The following is a 24,796-nucleotide window of genomic DNA, read 5'->3' on the forward strand; positions in this document are numbered from 1 at the left end:
AGTAAACTAAAATCTGGTAGCTACTGCATTCAGAAGTGTGACTGTGTATTAATGCATTAGTTGAGCACTTGTTTTTTTTCTCTTGTATTTGAGCTTTCCTAAAGGACAGTGAGTGAGAGGGATACCTTTGCACTTTCCAGTATCTTTATGCAGCCTAAAAAACCCAGACTTACCAAGGACATCAATGACAACCGCACATGTTCTGAAAGCTAAAGGGTAGTGTTGTAGCTTTCTCAGAGGATTTTTGTTCCAGAAAACTGGCAATTCCCATGGGCTCCCAACCAGTTTAGGTCCTGCTTTCATCATACTGGGGATTAAGCGTCTTTTCACATCCCATGAAACCATGTCCCCATTCAATGTTATCAGGATTTGCCTGGCACTAGTAGCCTGTATTGCACCCACAGGTTTTTGGGGTTTTTTTTCTAACTGTGAGAGCTTGGAGTTGCTCAGATGAGACTCTGAAACGTGTACTCCGAAACTGCTTGGAGTCTGCCAAGCTTCAGTACAGGTCCTCAAGTGCAGATACTGAGTGACTGTCTGTGTAGTGACTGTTATAGCTATATTATATTTTGTTTCTGAGTTAATAAGATAAACTATATGCAAATGCCTATCAACAATCACATTTCTCTCTCCTTTTAAAAGTTATGAGCATATCAACTCCACCCAGGAACTTCTCAAAGTATTTATGCATAGTAGATATAATAATTTATCTGTTGCAATTTGTGTAGAGAGTTTTTACTATATTTCACAGATGGATATATATTTCACAGAATATTTTGAGTTGGAAGGGACCCACAAGGATCATCGAGTCCAGCTCTTTAGTGACTGGCCCCTACAGTGATCAAACCCATGACCTTAGCGTTATTAGCACCAATCTCAGGAACTACAAGAAGCATTTTGAGCTGTTTGCCAACATTCAGCTTAATGAGCAATGAAAAGTAACTGAAAAAGTAAAAGTAATTAAGCAGAGGCCAGTCAGTGGCTCTGAACAGAGAAAGGGCCTTTATTAATGAAGAATTGTCCAACTAAGAAATAATAATGCTTGTTTTACTCTAATTTCAGTTGTTCCGACTGAAGCCCCTTGGGGCCTGGGCTGTTTCTATATATTAATTTTCCATTGCTAGAAAGCAGGTCTTCATGGGTTTGACTTACAAGCTATCTAATATTTATATAGATACACAAATAAAAGAAACTAATTGCAAATAATTTTCAGACCGTTCACGTTAAATGCTTCTCTTCAAGCCAAAAGCAAAAGTTTTCTGCTGACATTGAGAAGACTGTGCTCAGCTTTGAGCTCTACAACCTAAAAAGAATTAAAGACCTACTGGTTTCTTTCCACTGTTTTCAATCATCAATTAAACTGAAAAACAAGGGCTATAAATTATGGTGACCTTTGCAATGACTTTTCATTTGTGAAATAGAAATGTGATGGTGTGAAAGCAGTGTCAATAATAAAAAAAAATTAATAATTTCCTCAGGAACCACCAAGAAAAGTGTAAATTGCTTTCTGCTTAGTATCAAATTTTCATGTAAGATACTGTATCATGGAAATTTTCAGTCTTGTTAAAATTCAGATCACCTAAAATTAATGCTACCCCTTCACCTCTGTACTTTTTGTCATCTCAGCTGAAAAATATGATTCTTCTCAGTTTAATCAGCATTTTATAATGACTTCTATTGAAAACACAGCCTGTTGTTTTTTCCTTGATAGCCTGTTAAATGTATAGGGAACAGTGGATTAATTTATTGGACTAAGAACTTACTAAAAATGTAGCAGCCACCAAAAGCAGACTTTGGTCTGAATAGTGGAACACACCCTCTCTATTTAATGAAATTTGCATTTTTATGGCTCTTCAACTAGGTTTTTAAAAACACTTTAGAGACTGCAGCACCAGTATAGATTTTCAGACCGTCATTCTGTAGAACAAAGATTTGCCTTAGTTCGTGAGGCAACTATGTAATTATTTGCCATAGCATTGCCTTGCTGTTTCATGATTCTGTTTAAAATTCCCTCCCAAAATTGTCCTTTTGGTTAGAAGACACGCCCCTTGACTGCTCTTCACCTCAAAGATACCAAGTAAAAACCATTGAAAATGTGTTGCTTTTGTGCTAGTTGCATGTTTGCCGGAAGTACAATGGAGAGCAGATAAGTACCAGTTGTCGGGGGGGGGGGGGGGGGGGGGGGGGGGGGCAGAGGCATGCAGTTCTCCACACAACTGATCTGTGCTAAATACTGAAGTATGGCCATGAGGTGCAGAGCATCAGGTCCTGTAGATATTTCCCCATTATCCTTGTTCCCAAGGGCATGATGAGAAAGTTGTTTTTAAGGTCACTTGAAAGCCTCAGATACCAGGTGACAGTAACCTACAAAATCCTTGTTTGTGCTTGTATGTGCAGTAGCTTATACATTCATCTGATTTTGAAAGAAGAAAAAAAATCCCTCTCAGACTGGTTCTTTTCCATAAGCTTCACTTTTCAACTAATGGTGGAAGATGGAGAGGAGATCCTCAGCCTGTACTTCAACCCTTGAATTACTTCTTTGTCAGTAAATTTTTTTCTAGGTTGAAGAACTGTTTCCTCACTGAAATTACTGTGTTTATCAGAGTTAAGCTTACTACTTTTCAGCAGCTCACAGACAAAAGATATAAACAGCAAAAGAAGCCTGAATTTTAGTATTTGTTCATCTGTCTTTTGAGACATCTTCCTTTAATTTGATGCTATCTGACTGAAAAGATAGTTTTGCAGCTCTTCAGCAGTGATGGTGGGCAAACAGGGAAACAGGCAAACATTTTTGCTAACTGTCCATCCATGTGAGGAGTACAGGGAGAAAACAACTTTCAGACCCAGCTTCCAACTTCCTACAGGTTTGACAAGAGGATTCAGAAGGCCCAAAGCAAGAAGCCCTTTTCTTTTCCGTATTTTAATTCCTGCTGTTGAGATGGAGCTTTACTCTGTGGATGCCAGCTTTGGTGTCTGTGTGTCATTCATAGTTCCCCAAGGGGAAGCTCAAAGGGTGGCTGCTTCCAGATGGGCCTGCCAAGTAATCCTGGCTGCTCAGCAGGGTGCCACCTTCTGTGAAGTGACAAGGACCTAAAGAGATGAAGAGGGAAAGCAGCGTGAGTCCATCCCAGGAGGTGAAGATGCAAGTCCTTTTCTCTGTATAAATTGTCCTTGAAGGGAAAGTGCAGGTGAAGCTGCATCATGAAACAGATGTTCAGATGGTGGTGTCAGATGACCACTGCGCTTTTTAAGGTCAGTTTTACCTCTTGACACTGCCCAAAGGTGCGTGTAACTGTCAATTGTTTCTTCTGAAAATTTGTTCTGATTTAATAAATTGGAGAAATTCCTTGTTCTAGTTAAGTCCAGAAATAACAGATGGTTCATATATCAGGCATCAGCAAATCCTAAAGTTATTGGCATGACCCCTGTCCATGTCCTGTTGAAAAATCTACCTGTCTGCGGGATTAGATTGCCCAAGAGTTTGGTGTTTTCTGCAAGACCAATAGTGTAAATTTCACCTGCTTCTAACATACTGTTGTTTGACTTAAAAGCTGTCTTCTGCAAAGGTATTGAGGATTTACTGTGGTTGCTGGTGTTCCTTGTTGTGTTTTGGAGAGCATTAATGCTGAGAAGTTCTAACTTCCTGAATGTTCAATTTAATGAGGCTGGGCAAAGCTGAACTGTATTTTCATCATCCATGCATGTGGAAGTGCTGTTACTGATTTTGGGTGACAACAGGATTAAGGGCATATGACTTGAGGCTGACATCTTGTCAGACTGCTATGAACCTCTCCTTCAGGTTAGCATGGAACATGGAAATTAAACAGGCCTTGCAGATATTGGGATAAGTTGTTGTGGTCAAAAGCAAGTCAGGTTTTTTTGTTGGTTTTCTTTTTAAGTGTCTGCAGCACGGTAGATCATGACCTCTTTGATCTTTATCAGCATGAACTGCACATAGCAATAGTATTCTCACCAGTTTTCATTAAGGTTTCATGCTCATCCAGCATTTCTAAAGAGAATATTAAGGCTTTACAGTTGAGTATGAGAGCAGTAACACTCAAGAAAGAACAGCCTCTAATATGTGACCGAAGTAAAACGGAGATTATACCTTTCATTTATATAGCATCTTCTAACCTGGAGTGTTCCATGACAGTTAGGGAATTTATTGAACTATTCCATTCACCACTGCTTCTTCATCATGAGTCACTCTAGCTGGTTATCAGTGCTTAGCCCTGCTGCACAGTAATCAAAGAGGGGAAATGGAGCCAGGCTTCCCATGCTGAGGAAGCTTTCCAGACTTTCTAGCCAAGTAGGGTAACTATGAAATACACTGACAAAGCAGACTGGAGACAAGGTAGACTAATAGAGTTAATGCTATTGCGTGGTGCTGACAGCTGAGAATTTTATATTGCTTGTGGAGCTGTTGGCATTGCTTCTTTCGATATACATTTTTCTCACATAATCCCATGCTGTGACATGCTTGATGTATCATCTCAATAATGTGGAAAAACTGAGGAAATTCAGTGAAATGGCTATATTTTAGTACAGTGTCTGTCAAAGGAAAGATATCAGTCAATCACAGGCTGGAAAAAGCAAGCAATGTCTTATCGCTATGTGAGACTGAAATTCTTAATGTCCCTTTGTGCAGACCTGTGCCTCCGTTTTCAGGTGCTTCACTCCCCTGAACAGTCACGTATTTAACCTGAGTTGGGCACAAGTGTAAATCATGCAGTATTTCACAGTGGAGAACCCTTTCCCCATATTCCAGCAGCAAGGAAGAGCTGAGGTGAAACAATAACAGAAACTTCAGTTACTGCCTGAGGAGATCTGCTGTACCAGTGAAACAATTAAAATGATGCCATAACTATATATACAATTACAAGGAATGAGTTTAGGAGACTGCTGTGGCTACGAAGAAAGATTTAAAATTGATTATTTAAATGTTTGGATTATTGGATCTGCTGATGCACTAGTTCATGAGATGACCACTCTTCTGCAAGCGAATCAAATCACTTTCCGCTTAGAAGAGATCTCAGGGACATCCCATTGAACTGGTTAGTCATCTGACATAAGAAAAAAATTCATGTTGCAGCAGTAATAGTGATTTGAAGTCATACTGATTGCAAGTGGAGATAACAAAAATTTTTTGAGATAGACCAGCATCTGAATGAAGGTAGCTGGTATCTTTTCTCACCTTATGTTATGTTCTTATTATGCTTTGCATCACTGCTATCAAAACCATCATATTTAGCTAGTCTAAGTGAAGAGATTAAGAATTGAATTTGTAAGTAAGGCTGTTTTCATTTTTGTGGTGGTCTCACCTTGGCATAGTCAGAGCACATTGACACAGCTATGTGAGAAGACAGCAATGGTAGCACTGGTTTGCGTCTATTTAGTGACTGGTAGCATCTGTTTGATGATTAGCTAAAGGATTTCAGCTGTCAGAGCTGTCAATCTGACACCTTTGATGAGCACTAAAATCAGTCTGTGCTACCAGGAGCTGTTCATTTTTTCCCATGCTTTTGATTTGCTTGACTCTTTGTGTCCTTGCCGATAACTACTAGCAAGACTAATGCATTATAAACTCTGAAAAGTGAAGAAAGCAGCTGTCATTTTTTGCACAACAGATGTTCCTGATCAGGAATCAGACAAAAGATCTCATCACTCCTCCTCTGAGCAATTTAATTTGCCTGTTCCATGGTGCACCAGCCACCTCTTTCATTTCAGGATCAGTTCCTTTAATCTTACAGAATTATTAAGTTTTTTTCTGTGCCAGGGCAAAGAGAATGGAAAAAAGGAAATTGCTTCATTGCTTACGGTGTCACCAATGATGCATCATAATGAAAGGTAGCAAAGGCCTACTTCAAAAATAGGAAACCCAAGTAATACATTTTAAGAGAACTAGAAAGTACTCTATGAGCACTTTTTTTAAGAAATAACAATATAGAATTGATGGTGTTTCTTTAGCAGTTTTAAGGCTCAGTTAGGTAAAAGCAGTATATAATCCATCAGATTCTTGTGATGCAACTTAGGGGGATGAAAAAATTGATGTATTCTATAAGAAAAGTTGTTGCTGTGGATCCTGTTCTGCACTCCTTAATCATGCAAGTTGTCCAAAATGAGTAATTACTGGGGGCTTTGCTTGCTTTTCCATTTAGTTCGGTAAAACTCTCGCTCTGCTGCTGTTTTGTACTGATGGATGGGTACTGCTGGAGATGTTAAATTTATAGTTATTCTACAGCTTATTTCCCAGTTATTAGTCTAGCACAGGACAGTCATTTTGCCTATGCACAGCTCCTGACTTGCCACCAGACTGATCCAGTATGTGCCCAATTGGTGGGGCAATTGTTGCTCACCCTGCAAAGGAGGCTGCTCACTGTGCCCCATGTTCCTACCAGTATCTGCCAAAGGCTTGCTGGAAGGGCGAGGCAAGGGAAATTGGCCTTACCTTGTGTTGGTGGCCAGCCCTGCACAGAAATGGCAACTGCTGCTGACAATGCAAACAGTAGTATCTGTGGCCGTAGTCACAGCTGTCAGTCTTGATAAACGCGGAAAGTGTATTTGAGAAGCTCCTGATCGTCCGTCACTGAGAAACCACTCATATGACCTCTTTTTGATTTGGCAGGTTGACAGGACAGAAGTGATTCGGACCTGTATAAATCCTGTCTTCTCCAAGCTGTTCACAGTGGACTTCTATTTTGAAGAAGTGCAGCGGCTGCGGTTTGAAGTGCATGACATTAGCAGCAACCACAATGGGCTGAAGGAAGCGGATTTTCTTGGTGGCATGGAGTGCACTCTTGGACAAGTAAGTGTCGCTGCCATTTTCTGCCCTTGACCCTCTTCTTTTGTTGTATATATGTTAAATATATTGCTTTGGTAAATGACTGATGGGTGAGGTTTTTCATTCGTGACAAAGTTCTTAACTGGTGCTTTGAACAGGATAATTAAGAACTTCTGGTGGTTTGATTTACTGCTGTAGTACAGCTTCAAGTGAGCCAGTGCTTATAGGAAACAGAACATCACTGGTCGGCTCTGGACAGTAAAAGCCCATGCTCATTAGACTGGTGTTGGAAAATAGACTGATCTGGGAGAAAGTCACTGTTCCTAACATTATATGGGATTTAGCAAGTTCCAAGTCCAAGGAACACTTAAAAATACCATTTATTCACAGAGGGTAGTGCCTGGTGATGTGGCAAATAGAGAAATAGGGTTGGATTCATTTCTCTGACTCTCAGTCATCCTGAAGTTAGGTGTCTAGACTAAGTTACTCTTCTGATTTCCATCTTTAGTTCAGTGGAGAGAAACAGACAGTTCCAACACCTGATTTGTTCTACCTGAGAGAGCCATCACAGATTAGGATAAATTGTCTTCAGGAGATACCTGTCTTTCCTCATCAGTTGTTGGGAGAGTCTAGACAGCTGGTTTAGGATAGATAGCTAACTTTTTAAATTGCTAAGTTTAAAGGTGAGAAGTCCAACTCACAGTATTGATATTTAGAGGTCATCAGAGCCAGGTCTGTAGTGAGTTCCCATACTGCTGACTGGTAGCACACTACAGTGTCCCAGGTATCACAGTTTATTTCTAACTGGCAGCATTTTTGTCATGCAGTGTTTCATAACACAGATTTCTGCTTTGTCCATAATCTCAATGCCAAGGATGGTCTCAGTTTCACTGAACTGAGTGTAAATTTGCTCTCTGCGCCCTCCATCATGCAATCTCCAGCTTGTGTGATGAGAGCAGGCAGTGCTTTTGTTTAGATTACGCTTTGCAGTGCTTCCACAGAAGTTTGTATTCTGAACAGAGTAGTTTGTCATGGAAAATGCTGCAAAGCTGTTTTTTCCTGTTTTCTCACCTCTTGTTGTTTCTACCTCAGCCTCACGCACATGAGTCACTGATTTTTTCCCCCAGAGCTATTGGGCAAACGCTGAATGAGGAAAAGCTCTCCCAGTGAGAGAAATAGTATGAAATATATGCATTTACTAAATTGAAAGCTCAATATGAAGATGTTGGTATTTAGGGTATTTACAGTGCTCTGTAAAGTCTGTTCCTTTTGACAGAATTCTTGTGTCTTAATGAAAATAAGCTATCCTATAAGACCAAAGAGAATGGGAAACAAAGAAAAATGTTATTATAATGTTCTTCTCTCTTAATTGGCTTGAAAATGAAGGGAGGGAAAAATGTCGTTGCTGCTGCCTGTAGCATAAATGTCTTTATAATGATTTGATCTCTATAAATAGCACACAGCTGGGTTGGTTGCAGTGTAATTTTAATGGTAACCAGGCAAAAATAATAACAGTGTGAATTCTATTCACAGTAATGTAGCCTGGAGGACTCTGATCTCATATTAAACCTTTTTTGTGGTGTTCCTTCCCCTCCTTTTCTAGTTTATTACCTTTATATGATTCCTCAACTGATATAAAAATAGTAACACTGGAATTGTCATTCAAGTAAAGCCAGCATTGAAAATCCTGCAAGATAGTCTGTACATACAGAGCTTACGCTCATGGTTAGCTGTTTGGTGTAATTACAGCATATTTTTTTCATGATGATAATAGAGCCATGGCTTTTCTTGAGATAAATTTGACATAAATTTGTTGTTCTACATCACCCTAATGCCTGAATAAAACAGGATTTTATGTCAAAGTGTCTCTAAATTCACTTTCCCAGTTCAAGTAGACCTTATCTGAGACATCAAGGAAGGCTGTTGATTTTTGGGCATAGTCTGAAAAACTGACTCCCCTCCCACCTCTCCGTAAGTGCCAACTTCTATGCTCTCTTCTAGGTAATAACTGATCTATAAGAGATTCACTGCTACCTGTACCTGTTTATAGATCATCACTTTGATATGAAGTAAACCTACATGTTTGTCCAAATCATGTAATACTCTTACCTAAAACAAAATTAATAGGAATAATAAATGCTGGGAAAGGCAATAGCGTAGTTATAAAGTAAGCGGACAGAGAGGAGTGAGTTTTCTTTCTTCTGATCTCAATCGTACATATAACCTACCAGATGGGTACAAGTGTGTTGGAAATTTGGGGTCTTGGATGCAAACAATGGAGAAATGCATTAATTTGGAAGGTGTCAGTAATCTCCTCCCAAATACTCAAATAAATCTGTGTGATAGCGAGCAGTGACTTGTTAGATCCTGAACCAGTACACTCTGATGACATCCCACTACATGTGCAGCAAGATTTAGTTCTGTTGCTCTTGCCATGACAATTCAATTCTGTGCCTCTACTCGTAAATACTGTGGTTAAAAGCATCCTGGCATGCAGTCAGTTATACCTGGATGCGAAGAGTAAATGCATCGACAGGCATTTCCTATGCCACAGCATTTAAACACAGTAGAATAAATGGTTGTGGATAGATGCCTGCTGGGTATAATTAGGAAAACGTTAGTGTCCTAAATAGAGACATTTCCTTGAAGTGATTTATCTTGTCCATCATGTTCAAAAGTTGCCTTTTCAAATAAAACAATAGGAGATTATCTCTTGAAGGGTTTGACAGGAGGACATTTGGTGTGAGGTGTTTGGGGGAAACCTTTTTTGTGTGTTGTTAAGTACTAAAAGTCTGTTGCTTCCACTCAGAAAGGCTCTTTCTACATTCCAGTTTTCCAGCTTCATGAGTTTCCTGGCAATGTGCAGTTTGGCAGAATGTTAACAAATATGTTCTGTATAGTTGGAATGACAGCCAGATCAAAAAAACCCTAAAATATTACAGAAGGTAGTGAAGTTGAAAGTGCAGACAAATTTTCCTCAGTTAGTAGCAAAATCTTAAAATAATGGTCTGCAATTATAAGTTGTTTATAAAATGAAGTTTCTTAAGGAACTTTACATCAAGAAATGTACCATACTCCAAGCAATTAAGCTGACCGTGCTGTACTGCTTAAGTAAAGTGACGTTGTTAAAAGGTAGGCTAAAGCGCATAACTAAAACCTATACGTTTAAAAAAATGTTATTATTTTCCATCTTAGAGTTAATTTCTGAGTAACTGCATAAAACTAATATCTAATAATACTGGTTTTAGCAATTAAGTTGTACAGTCATATGGTAGCTATTTAAGCAAGGAAATTATACTGTGTTGTTCTTGTAACCTCACAAAGATTATTCTTAATTGGAAGCATATTTGTGAAATTAGATTCATAGAATCCTGGAAGAGTCTTGGTTGGAAGCGGCCTTAAAGACCATCTAATGTGTTAGTGCCTTAATATGTTCTGAGCTTCTAAAGCTCTCTTATTGGAATTGTTTGGTTTCATATTCCATAAAATTTACAGAACATTAAAATTGCATCATTTAGTACAGTAAGGGCGCAAACTTTCTAATAGCCAAAGTTAACTACTTAACCACACAGGAATGACATGTCAGGAGGATGGCTTAGAAAGACTTTTTCCTCTGAAGTTTCACCCTGAAGTTTTAATCTATTCTATAAGAATTCACAAAAATTATTTCAATGAATAAACATTTTCTGATGAGAACCAAACAAACTCATGTTGCCAAGACATTCTTGATTACTGCTCAGCTGTGCCTGCAATGTCATTAAATTATGGGAACCAGTAAAGTTGTTATTTCTTAAATGCTGTGAATCACCCCAGCTTTGTGGGCTGGGTTATTCTCTGTGACATATTTTGTCGGCGTAGCCTTTGTGGCTTTTCTTTCAGTACTTACCGCAGCTAATCCTTGCCATTTTCGGATTCGGGATTCTATTCCTTATTTAGTTTCTTTTAATTTACAGATGTGTTAAAATGTCATTACTCCCTTACTCAACTAGTAGCAGAAGAAAACCGCAGAGTTGTAAATTTTTTCCTGTCAAGAACCTTTTCAAGTATTATTTTGAGATTTAATATTACCCATACACACACTTGTGTACGAATTAGATTGGAAATCTTCCTTCTCAGTAATGAGTATAATTGTTTCTTGTGTGCTTTTGATAATATATGCCATTAGCAGATTATGCACTTGAAAATGCTGACTGATTATTAGTTCAGTTTCAGCAACTGCAAATCTCGTTGCTCTTGAATTAGAGAAAGGCTAAAAGATCCATGATTGCACCTGAATTAATTAAACTGAAGTAGTCTGTATGAGAATATTTGTTTAATAGACTGTCAACTGCTTCTGTGCAAAAGACATAGGACCAGTTTTTTTCGAAGTATTTGAATTCCTAAATCTCATTAGGTGTCTGTATGCCTCCTTAGACATCTGGGTACCTTTAAATACTTGGCCTTTGATCTCCTCCAAATGAAGTTGCTCTATTCATTAGTGGGATGAATAGTGTACTTTATCAGATGTGAATGTTATTTTCTACCAGGGCTGACTCAGAGCACAAACAACTCATGAATGCAGCACTCTCCCTAACCTTACCAAACCCTTTCAACACCTCAGTTATCCCCAGAAAAGTCGTGGTTTGCCACTGCAACCTCTTTGAAGCTGTAAGATTTTCAGTTCTAGATGAATTTTACCAAAGTTAATGGAATTACTTGTACAGTTTGTACTGCTTTGTTTTTATATGCTTTATCTTTTTGTATGAATTACTGTTGCCGTCTTTAGAAAAATACTTTAAAATTTAGTTTGCTATTATAATGAGTTATTATTATGACTAATTCTAAAGGGGCTGCTACTCTGCATACTAATTAAATTCAGTGACTTTTTATGCTATTGATAAGCTATTTCCTGTAATAACATTAAGCCTCTTGTAATAGAGATATCTTTTTTTCTCAGTCTTCTGTTTCAATTGACTATTTTCAGGTTCAGGTTTCACAAAGACAGGGAGAGGTATAATTCAGCTGTAAATAGACTGTGAGCTGAACAGTAGTGTTGTGAACAAAAGAAATCTTGGAGAGGGGTGTGCTGTACAGAAAGAATCATATGTACAGAGAGGATGATTATAACACTAAAACTGGCTCTACCAAGAAACAGGAATTCTGTGAACAGTTAGAATGAAAATTCCTTGGCTATTGACCTGTACATCTGAACTAGTTCTCTTGAAGGGATTTCTTGGTATCTGTGACTCATCCCCCAAACCTTTTTTCCACCAGAGTGAACTAAGGTCACTGGCATTTACGTACTATCTGGTCTCTCTTTATGTTGAAGTGTACTGTGCTTGATGCATCTGTGACTAACTGCCACCATTAATGGAAAATATTAGGTGGGTTCAAAAGCAGCTGGGGGATAGATAGCAAGACAAACATGAGCACATCAGAGTTGTACAAATCTTGCTTTTTCAAAAAACAGGCTAAGGACGAATGCGTGAAGAACGAGAGAGAGTTTTTACACTGTGAGCCAGAGCTACTTCAGTTCTGCTGCCTACGCTTAAATTGGTCTTTTATTATTTACTTACATGGGTGAAATGTCATTAAGGTCTAATATTTTATCTGTGAGTGTTTAGAAGCTTACAGTATTTGACTTGAACGGATTATAGTAAGAGTGCACTAATATTTTAATTTACAAAGCTCCAAGATTCTTTTGATAAACATTAACTCTCCAATCATTTGTCTAGTCACTCTGGTTGTATCATTCTACTTAGACCAATATCATGAAAGTATTGCAGTCCTTCATTTGGGAGACCTCATAGCTGTGAAAAAGGTGCTTTAAGGGTTGTACTTACTTCTATGTTAAAAGAGGAGACCTTAAGAGAGTACATAGCATAACTGGTAAATACATTTGATATGGTTATGTCCTGAGTTTTAGATGCCACAGAATCCTTCTCTTCCTATGCATCAAGGATAAAAATGATTTTTCTGAGCACAGGTAAGTAATTTTAATTGTATATTTTAAAATCTCTGCCCCAGCTTGGCCAGATAGCAAATGCTTGTCAAGAAAGGAACAGAACTCAGATAAAAGATGTTTTAGGTTAGGCCAACTGTGCATTTTAGCACCTTTAGTAGCAAACAATTAAATAAGATGTAACTTCAGGAGGCTCTGGAAATCTTACTCAAGCCAACTATTGCTTTAGAAAGGCAGATTGCTGTGCAATGCTGAGCAGTCTGAAATTGGAGGCTGAAGTTTCACAAGTACTTGTCTCACTTTTTGAATCCAAGGAATGCACAACACAGTACAAGCAAAAATACCACAACCTAAGAGATTGAAAGACCCAATACAGTAGTTCCTCTCAAAGAAGGCATGAATAGCATTCATTCTCTCTCTGCAAGCAACGGGGTGCAAAGAGGATGATGGTAAGGTAGAGACAGACATCTTTTAAAGTTGGTTTGAAGTCTTTACTGTTTCAATAGCTATTAGTTAATTTAACTGGAGAAGGACAACTGACACTGTATTAGAGGAATCTGAAGAATCCCTAATGTTTGTTCATTTTTCTAAACTGAGAAAAATAAAATGAAAATATGGAAAGCTGATGTAAGGTTGAAGACCCAGTCTTGTCAGTTTGGGGTATTAACTGAGCCCATCTTAAGACACTAAATCATAATTAAAAATTGAGGCCAAATGCTTGGAAAAGACAGCTTCAGGGCACAGAGTTAGCCCTTGCTTGAGGTTTAAGGAGAGAGGAGGAAGCAGATCTGTGGTACTGTGAACTGTAAGTCATTATATCACAGAGAAATGCGGTTTGGGTAGAACGGCCTTCCAAGCTGACCTGACAAATGCCAGCACAGGGATGGGTACACACTGCTGTAAACAAAGTAGTACCATGTTTAAATAAAGATGCTGATAGCTGAGTGAAATATGCCACTTGGGAAGCACATGTAGAGTGTGAGCAAAAAAAAGAGATGAGAAAATTAGCTCAGAGAGGTTCAGTAGATGATCATAGTTAGTATCACAGCTAAAGATGTGTGGATTAGCAGTCCAAAAGCAACTGGAGTGTTCATGATCTTTAAGCTGAGCACTGGTGCACAAGCTAACATGATGCCAAAACCATGGACAAGCCTGAGAGCTTGCAGTGGTCATTATACATCTAGAGAGGTAGTTCAACTGCAATTTGGAAAGATACAAATTGAAGTAGTGTCCAGGGTAGGAGGGGAAGGTAATGCTTCGTGGCAATTAGGGACACGGACTTCGCATGATGCTGAAAGCAGGCTTTTTATACCTTTTACACAATAGGCTGCAATTGTTCATTTAGGTTGTGAGTCCTTGCTGCTACCTACAGTATTATATTATTTTTACCTATTAGCAACATTAGTTCCTTTTGTCCTTTCTTCAACTTCCTCTTTCTGCCCTAGGGAACTGCTCCTCCTTACTTTTCCCATGGCTTCCTTCCCACCACAGTAACAATGTCCATTTCTTGCTGTTTTCCCATATTGGAAATCCCTACAATGCTTGTTGAGTTAGAAACCATATTAAGCCACAGAGCTAATCAGGGTTCAACATCCACTGGAGCACACTTAGATGTCTGGTGAAGAATTTGGAGATTTTTGGAAAGTGTACTGTTTTTAACTGGGTTTTGACTGGGATAGAGTTAATTTTTTTAGTAGTAGCTTGAATGGGGCTCTGTTTTGGATTTGTGCTGAGAAGAATGTTGATAATACAGGGATGTTTTTGTTATTGCTGAGCAGCATTTACACAGAGTCAAGGCATTTCCCACCTCTCATCCCCCGCCACCAGGGAGTGGGCTTGGGGTGCACAAGAATTTGTGAGGGGACACAACTGAGACAGCTGACCCCCACTGGCCAAAGGGATATTCCATACCACATATGGTGTCATGTTGAGCTTATAAAACCGGTGGAAGAAAAAGGAAAGGGGCGAGGTTCAGAATGATGGTGTTTTGTCTTCCCAAGTAACTGTTACATGTGATGGAGCCCTGCTTTCCTGCAGGTGACTGAACTCCTGACTGCTTTACCTACTAAACTGTCTTTGCCTTAACCCAGGAGTTTTTTTCACTTTTACTCTTCTGATTCTCTCTCCTATCTCACTGCGATGGAGTAAACGAGTGACTGTGTGAGGCTTAGCTGCTGGCTGGGGTTCAACCACGACTTAAGGCTTGGTGAAAGTTTCAAGAGAGACTTTTTTTTTTGAAAGAGTATGATTGCTATTTTTCTTTCCTTAATATATCAGCGTGGCTCTAGGGCATACTGTCTGGTGGGAGATTGCTTCTCCAGGCACTTGAATGCATCTTATCATGAAGATTCAATCTCTGTAAAAGGCATTTGGATCAAGGGAAAAATGCTACTAAAATGTAACTTGGTGCTCTTTGCAGTCCTGGAGAGAGTTAGGTTGGCTAGAAGGCTAGAAGGAAGTTAAGCAACTGTGCAAGTCCATATAACAGGAATAATGCATATGGGAGAGAAATTAACATAGAAGTGCTAGGAAATGAAAGCTACTTGTCTGGCAATCCCAGCTGGCAAGGAAGAGATACAAAGAATTCTTCAAGCTGTGTACTGTGGAGGGAAATTTGTGCTTAATCTGACTGTCTAAATACCCAAATTTGGGGTTCCTGTAAGAAAGTCCAATATTCAGAAGAGGCCAGTCCCAATAAAGAATTTGAGACACTTGACTTCTGTCATCTTGCAAAGCCGAATCAATGCTTTTCAAATAATTTGGTTAAAAAGCTAAATTGAAATCTTCTCATTAGCTTGATTTATGAACGTTGGGAATTCTGTATGATATTACTGAAACTCATCCCTATATTTGGTTAAGAAAGGACCACATAGAGAAATATATTTTAAAAGTTTCTTAAACAAGCCAGGTAAAATGGGTCATTGCATTTCACAGCTCATCTTACACAGTGCTGATTAGTCACGACTCAGGCATAGGAGAGAGCAAACCTTCATCAGAGTCCTTGTCTCTGAGTCACTGCTGAGCAGTGCATGGTACACAGCTGGTGTCAGCGCCTTGGTACTTTTATCAAGAGTCTTGCATCTGTTTTTACTTTTAAAATAATAGTAAAAAAGCAAAGCATCTTTTATATATTTTAAATTGGAAATAAGATCAAATGGTGATGTGAATCCAGATTTCATTACAGCAATATTGAGCATCTGTCCAGACCTGTCCTTAACCTATGTAGGCTTGCCTGTAATAAGGCAAATTGAGATCATCTTTAAGGGAATTTCCCACCCCCATCTTACCACAGAGCTGATAGCCCTTAGCACCAGAGATCAGAAAACTAATCAAGATGATGTTCTGTTGCAATGATTGCACATTTAGTAAATAGGAATAACTTAATGTGCACATCCTTCTCAGAAACAGAGCAGTGGCTTTTACATTCTGTTCTATTTCCACACCTTGCAAACATATTCAGTATATGTTTTATTGGACATGTGGCACTCTTAGACCAGAACTGGGTAGTAGTTTGTATGTGTCTGTAGCTGCAAATAAACTTCACTTCTCTTAGTCTCACCTCTGAAATCTCTGAGGTCTTATTTTAAGAGCCCCACACTGAGCACCAAAAAGGACTGGTGTGTTTTAACCCCAGCTGTCAACTAAACACCATGCAGCCACTTGCTCACACCCACCTTGCCCTGTCCCTGCCCCAGTGGGGAAGAGAATCAGAAAAAAAAGGTAAACGTTATGGATTGAGATAAGAGCAGTTTAATAATTAAAAAAAATTAAGATATTATTATTACGATAATATTAGCTGTAATTAAAAGGAGAGAAAGAGAAAAATAAAACCCAAGAGAAACAGGAGATGCATAATACAATTGCCCACCACCTGCTGACTGATGCCCATCCCATTCCTTAGCAGTGATTGACAGCTCTCAGCCAACTCTTCCCAGTTTATATAGGGAAATGTTCTATGGTATGAAGTATCATACTCTGTATACACGGTGTTCTATGCTATGAAATATCACTGTGGCAAGTTCAAATCAGCTGGCCTGGCTAGCCCCCCTCCTGGTTTTTTGTGCACCTCCTCACTGGCAAAGCATGGTAAACTAAAAAGTCCTTGATTTAGGGTAAGCACTACTTAGCAACAACGAAAACATCAGTTTTTTATCAACATTATTCTCATACTGAATCCAAAACACAGTGCTATACCAGATACTAAGAAAAAAAGTAACTCTATTCCAGCCTCGACTAGGATAGGTTTCTACATCCATTTGTTCACTGATTGGTCATGTTTCTAATAAAATGCTCATGAAAATACATGTTCTGGAAATATAATGAGGTTTACTCGGGCTGAACTGGATTCTACCATTTGTGTTTTAGAAAGAACTTCTACACTTCACTTTTGGACAAAACCCTTTTTTCTCTGAAGCTGAAGTTTTAATTTGTGAGTTTTTGAAATTGGAGTCAAACCAAAGACTCCTGACAAATGAAAGACCTGTAGTAAATTAAATTCTTGTAAGACATCTTGCCAGTTCAGCCATCACTGTAACTCTGAACTTAGATTAATGCTTCCTAGCCCTCAAGTTATCGTTGTTTAGTACTTGCTCTCTGCCAATCAGGTCAGAAAATGCTTTTTATGACAGTGTTCAGAAGAAGTTTTACATTGATACATTAACAAATAATATGATAGATAATTGATGGCTTCCATAGAAATGGTTCTTTTAATAAGGAGACCTGGGATGTACAGTGCATGAACAAAAACAGCAATTTACTGCTACTGCTACTGCTTCCTTGACAGTTTTTGCAATGACAGTTTGAGGCAACAATGTTGGCACATTGTTGCCAGATGGAGGATTCATTTTACTGGCCACTTAATTAACAACTGGTAAACGATTGCACCCAAATACACATATTTACATGTGCAGAGTGCTTACTGTGTCACAGTGATGCTAATGGCTTAGAGAGTGAGTGTTATTAATGCGGTCTACTAATGAGAATGTCAGAATAAATTATCTTCTCTGGAACTGCAAGCCATCTATCTGCCACCTGCATAGGAGCTCCTGAGCTTCAGCCTCTGTCTCTTGAAAACTGTGACCCTTTTGAAAGCTGCAAAGGGAGCTGTAAATATTTGGGTAGTTTAGGGGAGGGAAAGTCCTGCTATCTCTAAAGGAGGCTAGCTGAAGGGCAGGTTCCCATCCAAGTTCTATCTCATGCCATGGCTATATATATATAAGATATCTGAAAAAGCTTCTGGTAGAAATACCCACAGCTTTTAGTGGAAAAACTTCATGTATTTTACAAAGTTGTCTGTGCATCTGGGGAAAGGAGGAGAGATCATAGAGATGAATGGGCTCTGCTCCCCAGCTGCCATAATTCATTGTCTAGTTGGTACACAACCCATAGTTTAGTAATATATTAAGAATAATCTGTCACATTTCTGTATTACCTGCCATCTGAGAATCTCAAACAAAGTTTTTTAAATTGCACCTCATTGTTCACCGGAGTACAATGATTTGTACTTGAATGTACAACTTATGTATGAGCAACTTAAGTGGTCACAGCAAACAGTATTTCCAAGATGCTAGGGAAGAAAAAGGACTTCTGAATCCTGGCAGTACTTGTAATCTTACTTGTACTTCTGTCTATTGGTACCACTGATCAACACTAGTGTTGAAATCCAAAAGTTAATTTGGAAAACTGAGTGAGATGATGGCAGCAAACTGCTTTATGGAAGGCAATCCAAAAAGGAGTGTTAAATTATTCACTTAAGTAACAGCCAGGTGTAAAAATGCAGGGTAAGAAACAGCTGGCAATGCAAAATGGTCAAAAAATAATCATTAGTTAACAGTGTCATAGTGTTCTTTAAGTAAGTCAAATGCAATTCTGAAGTGCGTCAGCCTTGAAATGAGAAGCTCTTCTTGCATAGGAAGGACCAGGGCTATTATGCACAATTTTGAGCATTATTGTAAGAGTGTCTATGGGCCAGTCCATGAAGGCTCATCAGAGAATAGAGAGAATGGTTTGAGGGCTACAAAGTTTGGTCAAAAAGGAAAGATAGGACAAACTCAGGTTCTGTAGTAAAGAAGACTATGGAGAGTCTTCAGATATAAAGATTGCCTGAAGGACAAAGGGAAAAAGATTATTTTGCTTATTCATGGTGCGTTAGGTGGAAATAATGGACTTAAACTGCAGAGAATTGGATTAGCTGTTAGGAAAATATATTTACAGTAAGGATAATGAATAGAGTAATAAATTTCCAGAAGAGGGTATTTCTCTCTGCCTCTAATTAGACACACATCTGCCAGGTATAGCTGCAGTAGAAATGAGAAGCTGGACACAGTGATTCTGGATGTGCTGTCCAGGCCTGTGATGGTTCTCCTATCTCATATTTAAAGCCTGTTTAAAACTTGCTTCTGTCTTGCTACTTCTATCAAAATAGTAGCTGAGGGTAATCTGAGGTGCTGCCTTTGCTTTTCTGTTCAATTCAGCAAACTGATGGGCAGGACAAACATGTTTCCGTGTGGTGATGTCAGGCTAAAATCATCCTATTCACTCCTGTCTCACAGCCCTTTTTTTTTGCCTGGCTGCAACTTTGCATTACTCACTCCTCCAGCTCTGGCCATTACCTACCGATGTGCTTTATTGCTGAAATGTGTATGATGCCCAGGCATGTTTTGCCAAACATGTTTATCCTATGAAGTTGTTCAAGTAATGTTGGATGTGGAAAGGACTATTTCTAGCATAAAAACAACTTTCAAGAGGCTAGGGTTTCTCCTAGGACACAGCAATCTTTTCTCAGTATCTGCACAGCACAATCCTACTACAGTTTTGTCACATTAAAAATAATATTGTGATTTCTAAACTGTGTTTTGAGCTACTTTAACATCTGTCTATATTTTGAAGTTTTCCAATTAAAAATAAATTGATACAGCATTAAGTTTACAAAGAAGAGGGACTTAATGTGCTGGAACATCACTGTAGCCTAGCAATTGTGCTATTATATTTTTATTTATCTAGTTTTAAATGTTTCAAAATTATAAGGGAATTTTAGTTATTACTGATATGGCAAATAACATCTTTTGTCAGTATCACTCTGATAACATTGATTTGAAGTTCATTTATAATTTTGTTAATGAACAAGTTCATTTGTAATGCTGAGTTCTACAGGAGGTCCAGTACCTGGTAAAGCAAAGAAGACAATTTTGGAACTAAAACTGTGGGGCAGATAACTTCTGTCCTGAATTTAGAGCTGTTGATATTTTGAAATAAAATAAATGCCTTCTCTTTGTAAACAGATTTCAGTTTCCTATAAAAATAAGTTAGTTTGGAGGTATCTCTGTAGATTCTCCCTTCTTATTGTCTTTTAAGTATGTTTAAACCTTACTTCTGTGCTCTGTCACCGTCACTGCAATACTTGAGGAAAATCTATAATGTCTTTGTCACTGTTCTGTTCAACTCTGTGAATTGTGTCCTCCTCATTCTGCTTGATCCCAACCGTTTGTTTTTATCTTCCATTGCATCCTGTCTGCAGGCTTCCTGGGAAACTTTTCTTCTCAATCATGGTCTTACTGTGCTAACTGATTGTGAGTTGAGAAACGCGCTCGATACAAAAGCAAGAAATGAAATCACAATAAAGCATGTATTTACTACAGATTCTAATTATTTTCCCGTTTGTTTTTATTTTTGTGCAGATTGTTTCTCAGAGGAAACTCTCGAAGTCCTTACTCAAACACGGCAACACAGCAGGAAAGTCATCTATAACAGTAAGTCAATCTTAAATACACTCTTGTTTTCCTGTTATTTAGAAACATCTAATATGACTAATTCTTCCCTAAAAGCATCCTGCTAAGTCACCAGAACAGCCCTTGATTGAGAAATGTATTTCAGTTGTTTATTTGATTACTTGTACTGTTTCCGCTAAACGTTTGATGTAAGGAAATGGCAACAAATAATGTATGATTTGTACAAAAGCCACAATATTTACTACTACTACCACCACTTTTAAGGTAATTGGATGACAGCAAGAAACTTGTGCCGCTTGAATACTTGTAGTTGAAGAACTAGAACATTCAGAAATTCATTTGACCTGCTTTGACACATGAAGGAGCTTAATGTTTATTTTCACTTGGATTTTTTCCAGGTTCTTAGGAAAAAAAAGGGTGGGAAAAAAATTTTAAAACCCCAAACTTAGAAAGTACACACATGCACCCAGCAACTTCCAAATTTTGATGAGACTAGTTTTAGCTGTGTGGTAATGCAATTATGGGCTGTATTGTTATACCTCCATGTGTATCTTGAAATCTGCAAATCAGTGTATTACCTCTATTTCATCCTTCTCTGTGCTAGTTTGTTTGGGAGATCAATCTTGTCTGCACTGAACCTTGCATGCTTGTGACATTTGCAGCTCTGCATTAAGACAAAAGCTATAATAAAATATTCTGCTTTGGGGATCTCTGCTCTGTTGCCTCTCAGGGTTGAGAAGTACTTTTTTCCTTGATGTGCAGTAAGCCAGATGGGTTTCCTTTGGCTTAATTGCTTGGATTTTTTTTCTACCTTGGACCACAGAAGAGACAGAAGACTGTGAGAAATAATGCTTTCAGATGGCCCAGGAGGTTTTATTTCTTAGATATCTTCCTTGGTACTTGGCTGCAAATGAATTTGCTTAAATGCATACAGTAAATTCATTTTTGATCTGAGGTTGGAAAGGAATTCCCCACTCCTCTGGCTGAATAGAACCAGGAGAGAGTTTTGCTCCCTAAATAACTTGGTGTGGTTTGGCTGCTGGATCATATCTGGGCATACTTAATCTCATCCATCCCTGTGGTGGTCTGGACTCCGCTCCTGTTCTTTAAGGAACAAAAAGAAGTTTAGTCTTGTGCAAACACAAATGCTCTAGTACAACTAAATCATTAGGCTTGTTAGTGGAGTGTTCTGGCAAAAATTAAATCACTGTAATAAACAGAAGATGAGAGAAAATAGTCCCTGCTGGCCTAACACTGGATGATAACCATGAAATATGGGACCTTGGCTTCTCACCAGCAGTACTAAAGAGCAAGTTGACTTCACTCAAATGGGAGAAACTGAACACAGACAAAAAATATTGTGTGAAAACTTTGGTGTCTCAACAGAATAGGTAAAACCAGATTATTTATCATTATTTCTAGACCTGGGGACATACTGTCAAGCATGGAAGTTACACATACTAATTTCCTAACTTGTTCAGTGTATTGAATTGTGAGTTTTTCATAGGATTTTGAAAGGTCCTGTCTTGGCATATTTTACTGAAATTTTATTAGCCCTTTGACTGTGTAATATCTCATCCACACAATTTTATAATATGGCTGTGGGTGCAAAAGAACATAGTTCAGCTTCTGCAGTTAGAAGTATGTCAAACTTCATAAGAGCAGGTTCATTATTTTCAGTTAAAAGTATTTGTGAAACTTGGTGTACAAATCCCACAGCACTGTTGGTCCTATACAGCTTAACTATATCTTTTAAATCATCAGACTACATGGAAGAGAAATGTGTCAAACTCTATAGGCCAAATTTCCAGCAAGCTCAAGTTTGCCTGGAAGAGGCTGCATGTAAATATTTTGCATGGAGAAGCACCACAGCTCACTGCTGGGAGGTGTCCCAGCCAGAATAGTCTCAACTCAGGGAATTTTACTTAATTTAATTTTTTGCCAATCAGCATAAGCTTCTACTGATTCGGGTACTGAGAAACAAATAAGAAAAAAAAAAAACTCTTAGGGAAAATACCTTTCCTTCCCCTTCCTTGTGATCAACTTCAGACACCTCTCCTGCCTCCTCATGGTCTCCATTCCCTTTGCCTTCATTGCACGTTGTGCTCAATCCCTTTGGTGAGGTGACAGGTGGCACAGGTCAGGATCAGAAAACAGTGATTTTTTTTTTTTTGCTGCTCTTTGTTTTTCACTCATTTTCTCAGCTCTGCTCTGAGCTTACACACATGCCACAATCCCTTCAAGGACATCTGCTCCAGTGTAGGCTTACCTGTGGGAGTCCACTCTCAGAGGTGCCTCCTCCAGAATGGAGCTCATCCTTCCGAGACTGAATCTCCAGCTGTGTTCCCAACAGTGTCCTCTTCTCCATGCCTCCTCCTGGATCTTCTTTAGGGGGGCCTCTGACACCTCCTACCTCTCTTTCCTTTGTGTCTCTTGCTTCTGGCAGCTGCTGCCCTTCCTGAAATATGTTCGTCTCTGATGAGGACCCCATATTTGGGACCCCAAAACCCTCTGTTTTGGGGTGCAGTTAATAGCTGCTGCCAGCTGCCAGGCTGGTTTGAAGAATAGTTGGGATGTCCCAGTGGTTCCCCGAGGACCTTGAGTCCTTGCAGTGGAGACAGTCAGAGCCTGGCTGGGGACCTGACATGGCTGCCAGGTGTGTGACCATGGACTTGAAACACCGAAAAAATTGGGTTTTTGGGAGATTTAATCTCTGGGGAGAATATTCACAATAGGGAAAAGGTTTTATAGCTGTCAAATAGAATATAATATGGTCTGTTTCAAAGAACATTTTTCAGTGAAGTATCCCAGGTTTGCTTAATACATTCTCTCCCCTGAAGCATTTTAATGTCTTACTCAGGAAGGCTGTTTTGGTTGGTTATGTTTTGCTTTGGTTTGGTTTTTAATGTTGCACAGCACAGTGGATGACATCATTATCAGCATAGCTTACACCATCTGAAAGAATCACACTATAATATTTTAGTATTACTTTCTTCTGACTCACTCTACAGTAAATGGTTTCGCCAATGTAGTTATTGCGGAAAAACTATACCAGAACTCTCCTACTGTAGATGTGGCTTTCATGGCAGCTAAGGGCAAGTGACTTCACTCCTTTTCCCATTTAGCTTGCCAAATGATGCTGAAGCACCATAAAAATAAGTGGGCTTTAGACCCATATAATACAAGTCTTGTATAGCATTTTTGTCCCCTTGGACACTGTGAGACTGTAGAATTCTCCATTGTCCAATCTGCGAAGTACTTGGTCAGAGAAAAGGGATCCCTGATAGATGTTCATCTCTCTCCATTGACAGGTGATTGACAAGGCATAGTTGCATGACACAAAGTGATTCAGGTTTGTGGGCTTAACAAGGTGACATCCGTCAGCTGAGGGTGGGATTCGCTGAATGCCCTCAGCCCTTCCTGATGACAAAGAGAATCATATTAACTTGTACCACATTTCAGTTTCCTAAATGGGGTCTACAGTCTTCACACTGAAAAATGACATCATTCTCCCCTTTCATTACACCATGCAAAGCTCAAATGTAGCTTTCCATTTAGGTGATCGCTGAGGAATTGTCTGGCAATGATGACTACGTTGAACTTTCATTCAGCGCACGGAAATTGGATGACAAGGTAAGCTGCTTGATATTAACCTTACCAAAAGAAATAAGAATGCCTGCAAATACAATTTGATGAGATTTTCCCAGGCAGATATTCTTGGCCTTATGTTATTAAACACATCAGGGTTTTCAGATGAATGTTCACAATAAGGCTTTCCTCAAGTTGCAAAGTAATTAAAAAAAAAAAACTCAAGGGAATCTAATTAAAACCAAGACAAGTTAATTACACTACAACCAAGACAATTTAATTATGTAAAATGCCACAGATCAGAAGTGCTTAGAGAAGTGAACTTTCTGTAAGTAGTCTAAGATGATATCATTGAAGTGTTCTAAAATAAAGCTAGAAGACTTCATAACAGCAGTGTCATGATAGACATTTTGTTCAACAAAATGTAGCTTGAATATGAGAAATAGATTCTTGCTTATCTGTTAAAAAAATTTGTCCCTCTTTACTAAGAAAACTCTCCACTGACTCAACTATGACTCAGAATTATAATGAGTACCTCTTTCTGAAAATTTCTTTTGTTGTTTAGCAATTTATTAATAATAAGCGTCTCAAGCAACTTACAGCCCAAGAAATCCAGATGACTGCTTGTAAGCTACCCTCTGTTATTTCAGTGTAATAGCAGACATACAATTATTTGAGGTATGTAGACCCTTCTTATATATGAAGGTGCTTCTAATTAGAAGCATATGGTAACACTGTACAAACATTTAGGATTGTGAT

At 38.7% G+C, this 24,796-nt stretch overlaps 1 protein-coding gene across 3 annotated transcripts in view; it reads left to right on the top strand.

Moving 5' to 3' along the window:
* CPNE4 (copine 4) overlaps window positions 1–24,796 on the top strand; it is a 228,343-nt gene that overhangs the window by 108,020 nt on the left and 95,527 nt on the right. For all 3 annotated transcript variants that reach the window (XM_064671603.1, XM_064671613.1, XM_064671592.1), the window contains exons 3-5: window positions 6,626–6,805; window positions 20,399–20,470; window positions 24,008–24,082. In XM_064671603.1, coding sequence (XP_064527673.1) covers window positions 6,626–6,805; window positions 20,399–20,470; window positions 24,008–24,082 — 327 coding nt within the window. The remainder of the gene's footprint in view (window positions 1–6,625; window positions 6,806–20,398; window positions 20,471–24,007; window positions 24,083–24,796) is intronic.

The sequence above is a fragment of the Pseudopipra pipra genome, chromosome 1 (assembly GCF_036250125.1).
Source record: "Pseudopipra pipra isolate bDixPip1 chromosome 1, bDixPip1.hap1, whole genome shotgun sequence".
Classification (NCBI taxonomy): domain Eukaryota; kingdom Metazoa; phylum Chordata; class Aves; order Passeriformes; family Pipridae; genus Pseudopipra; species Pseudopipra pipra.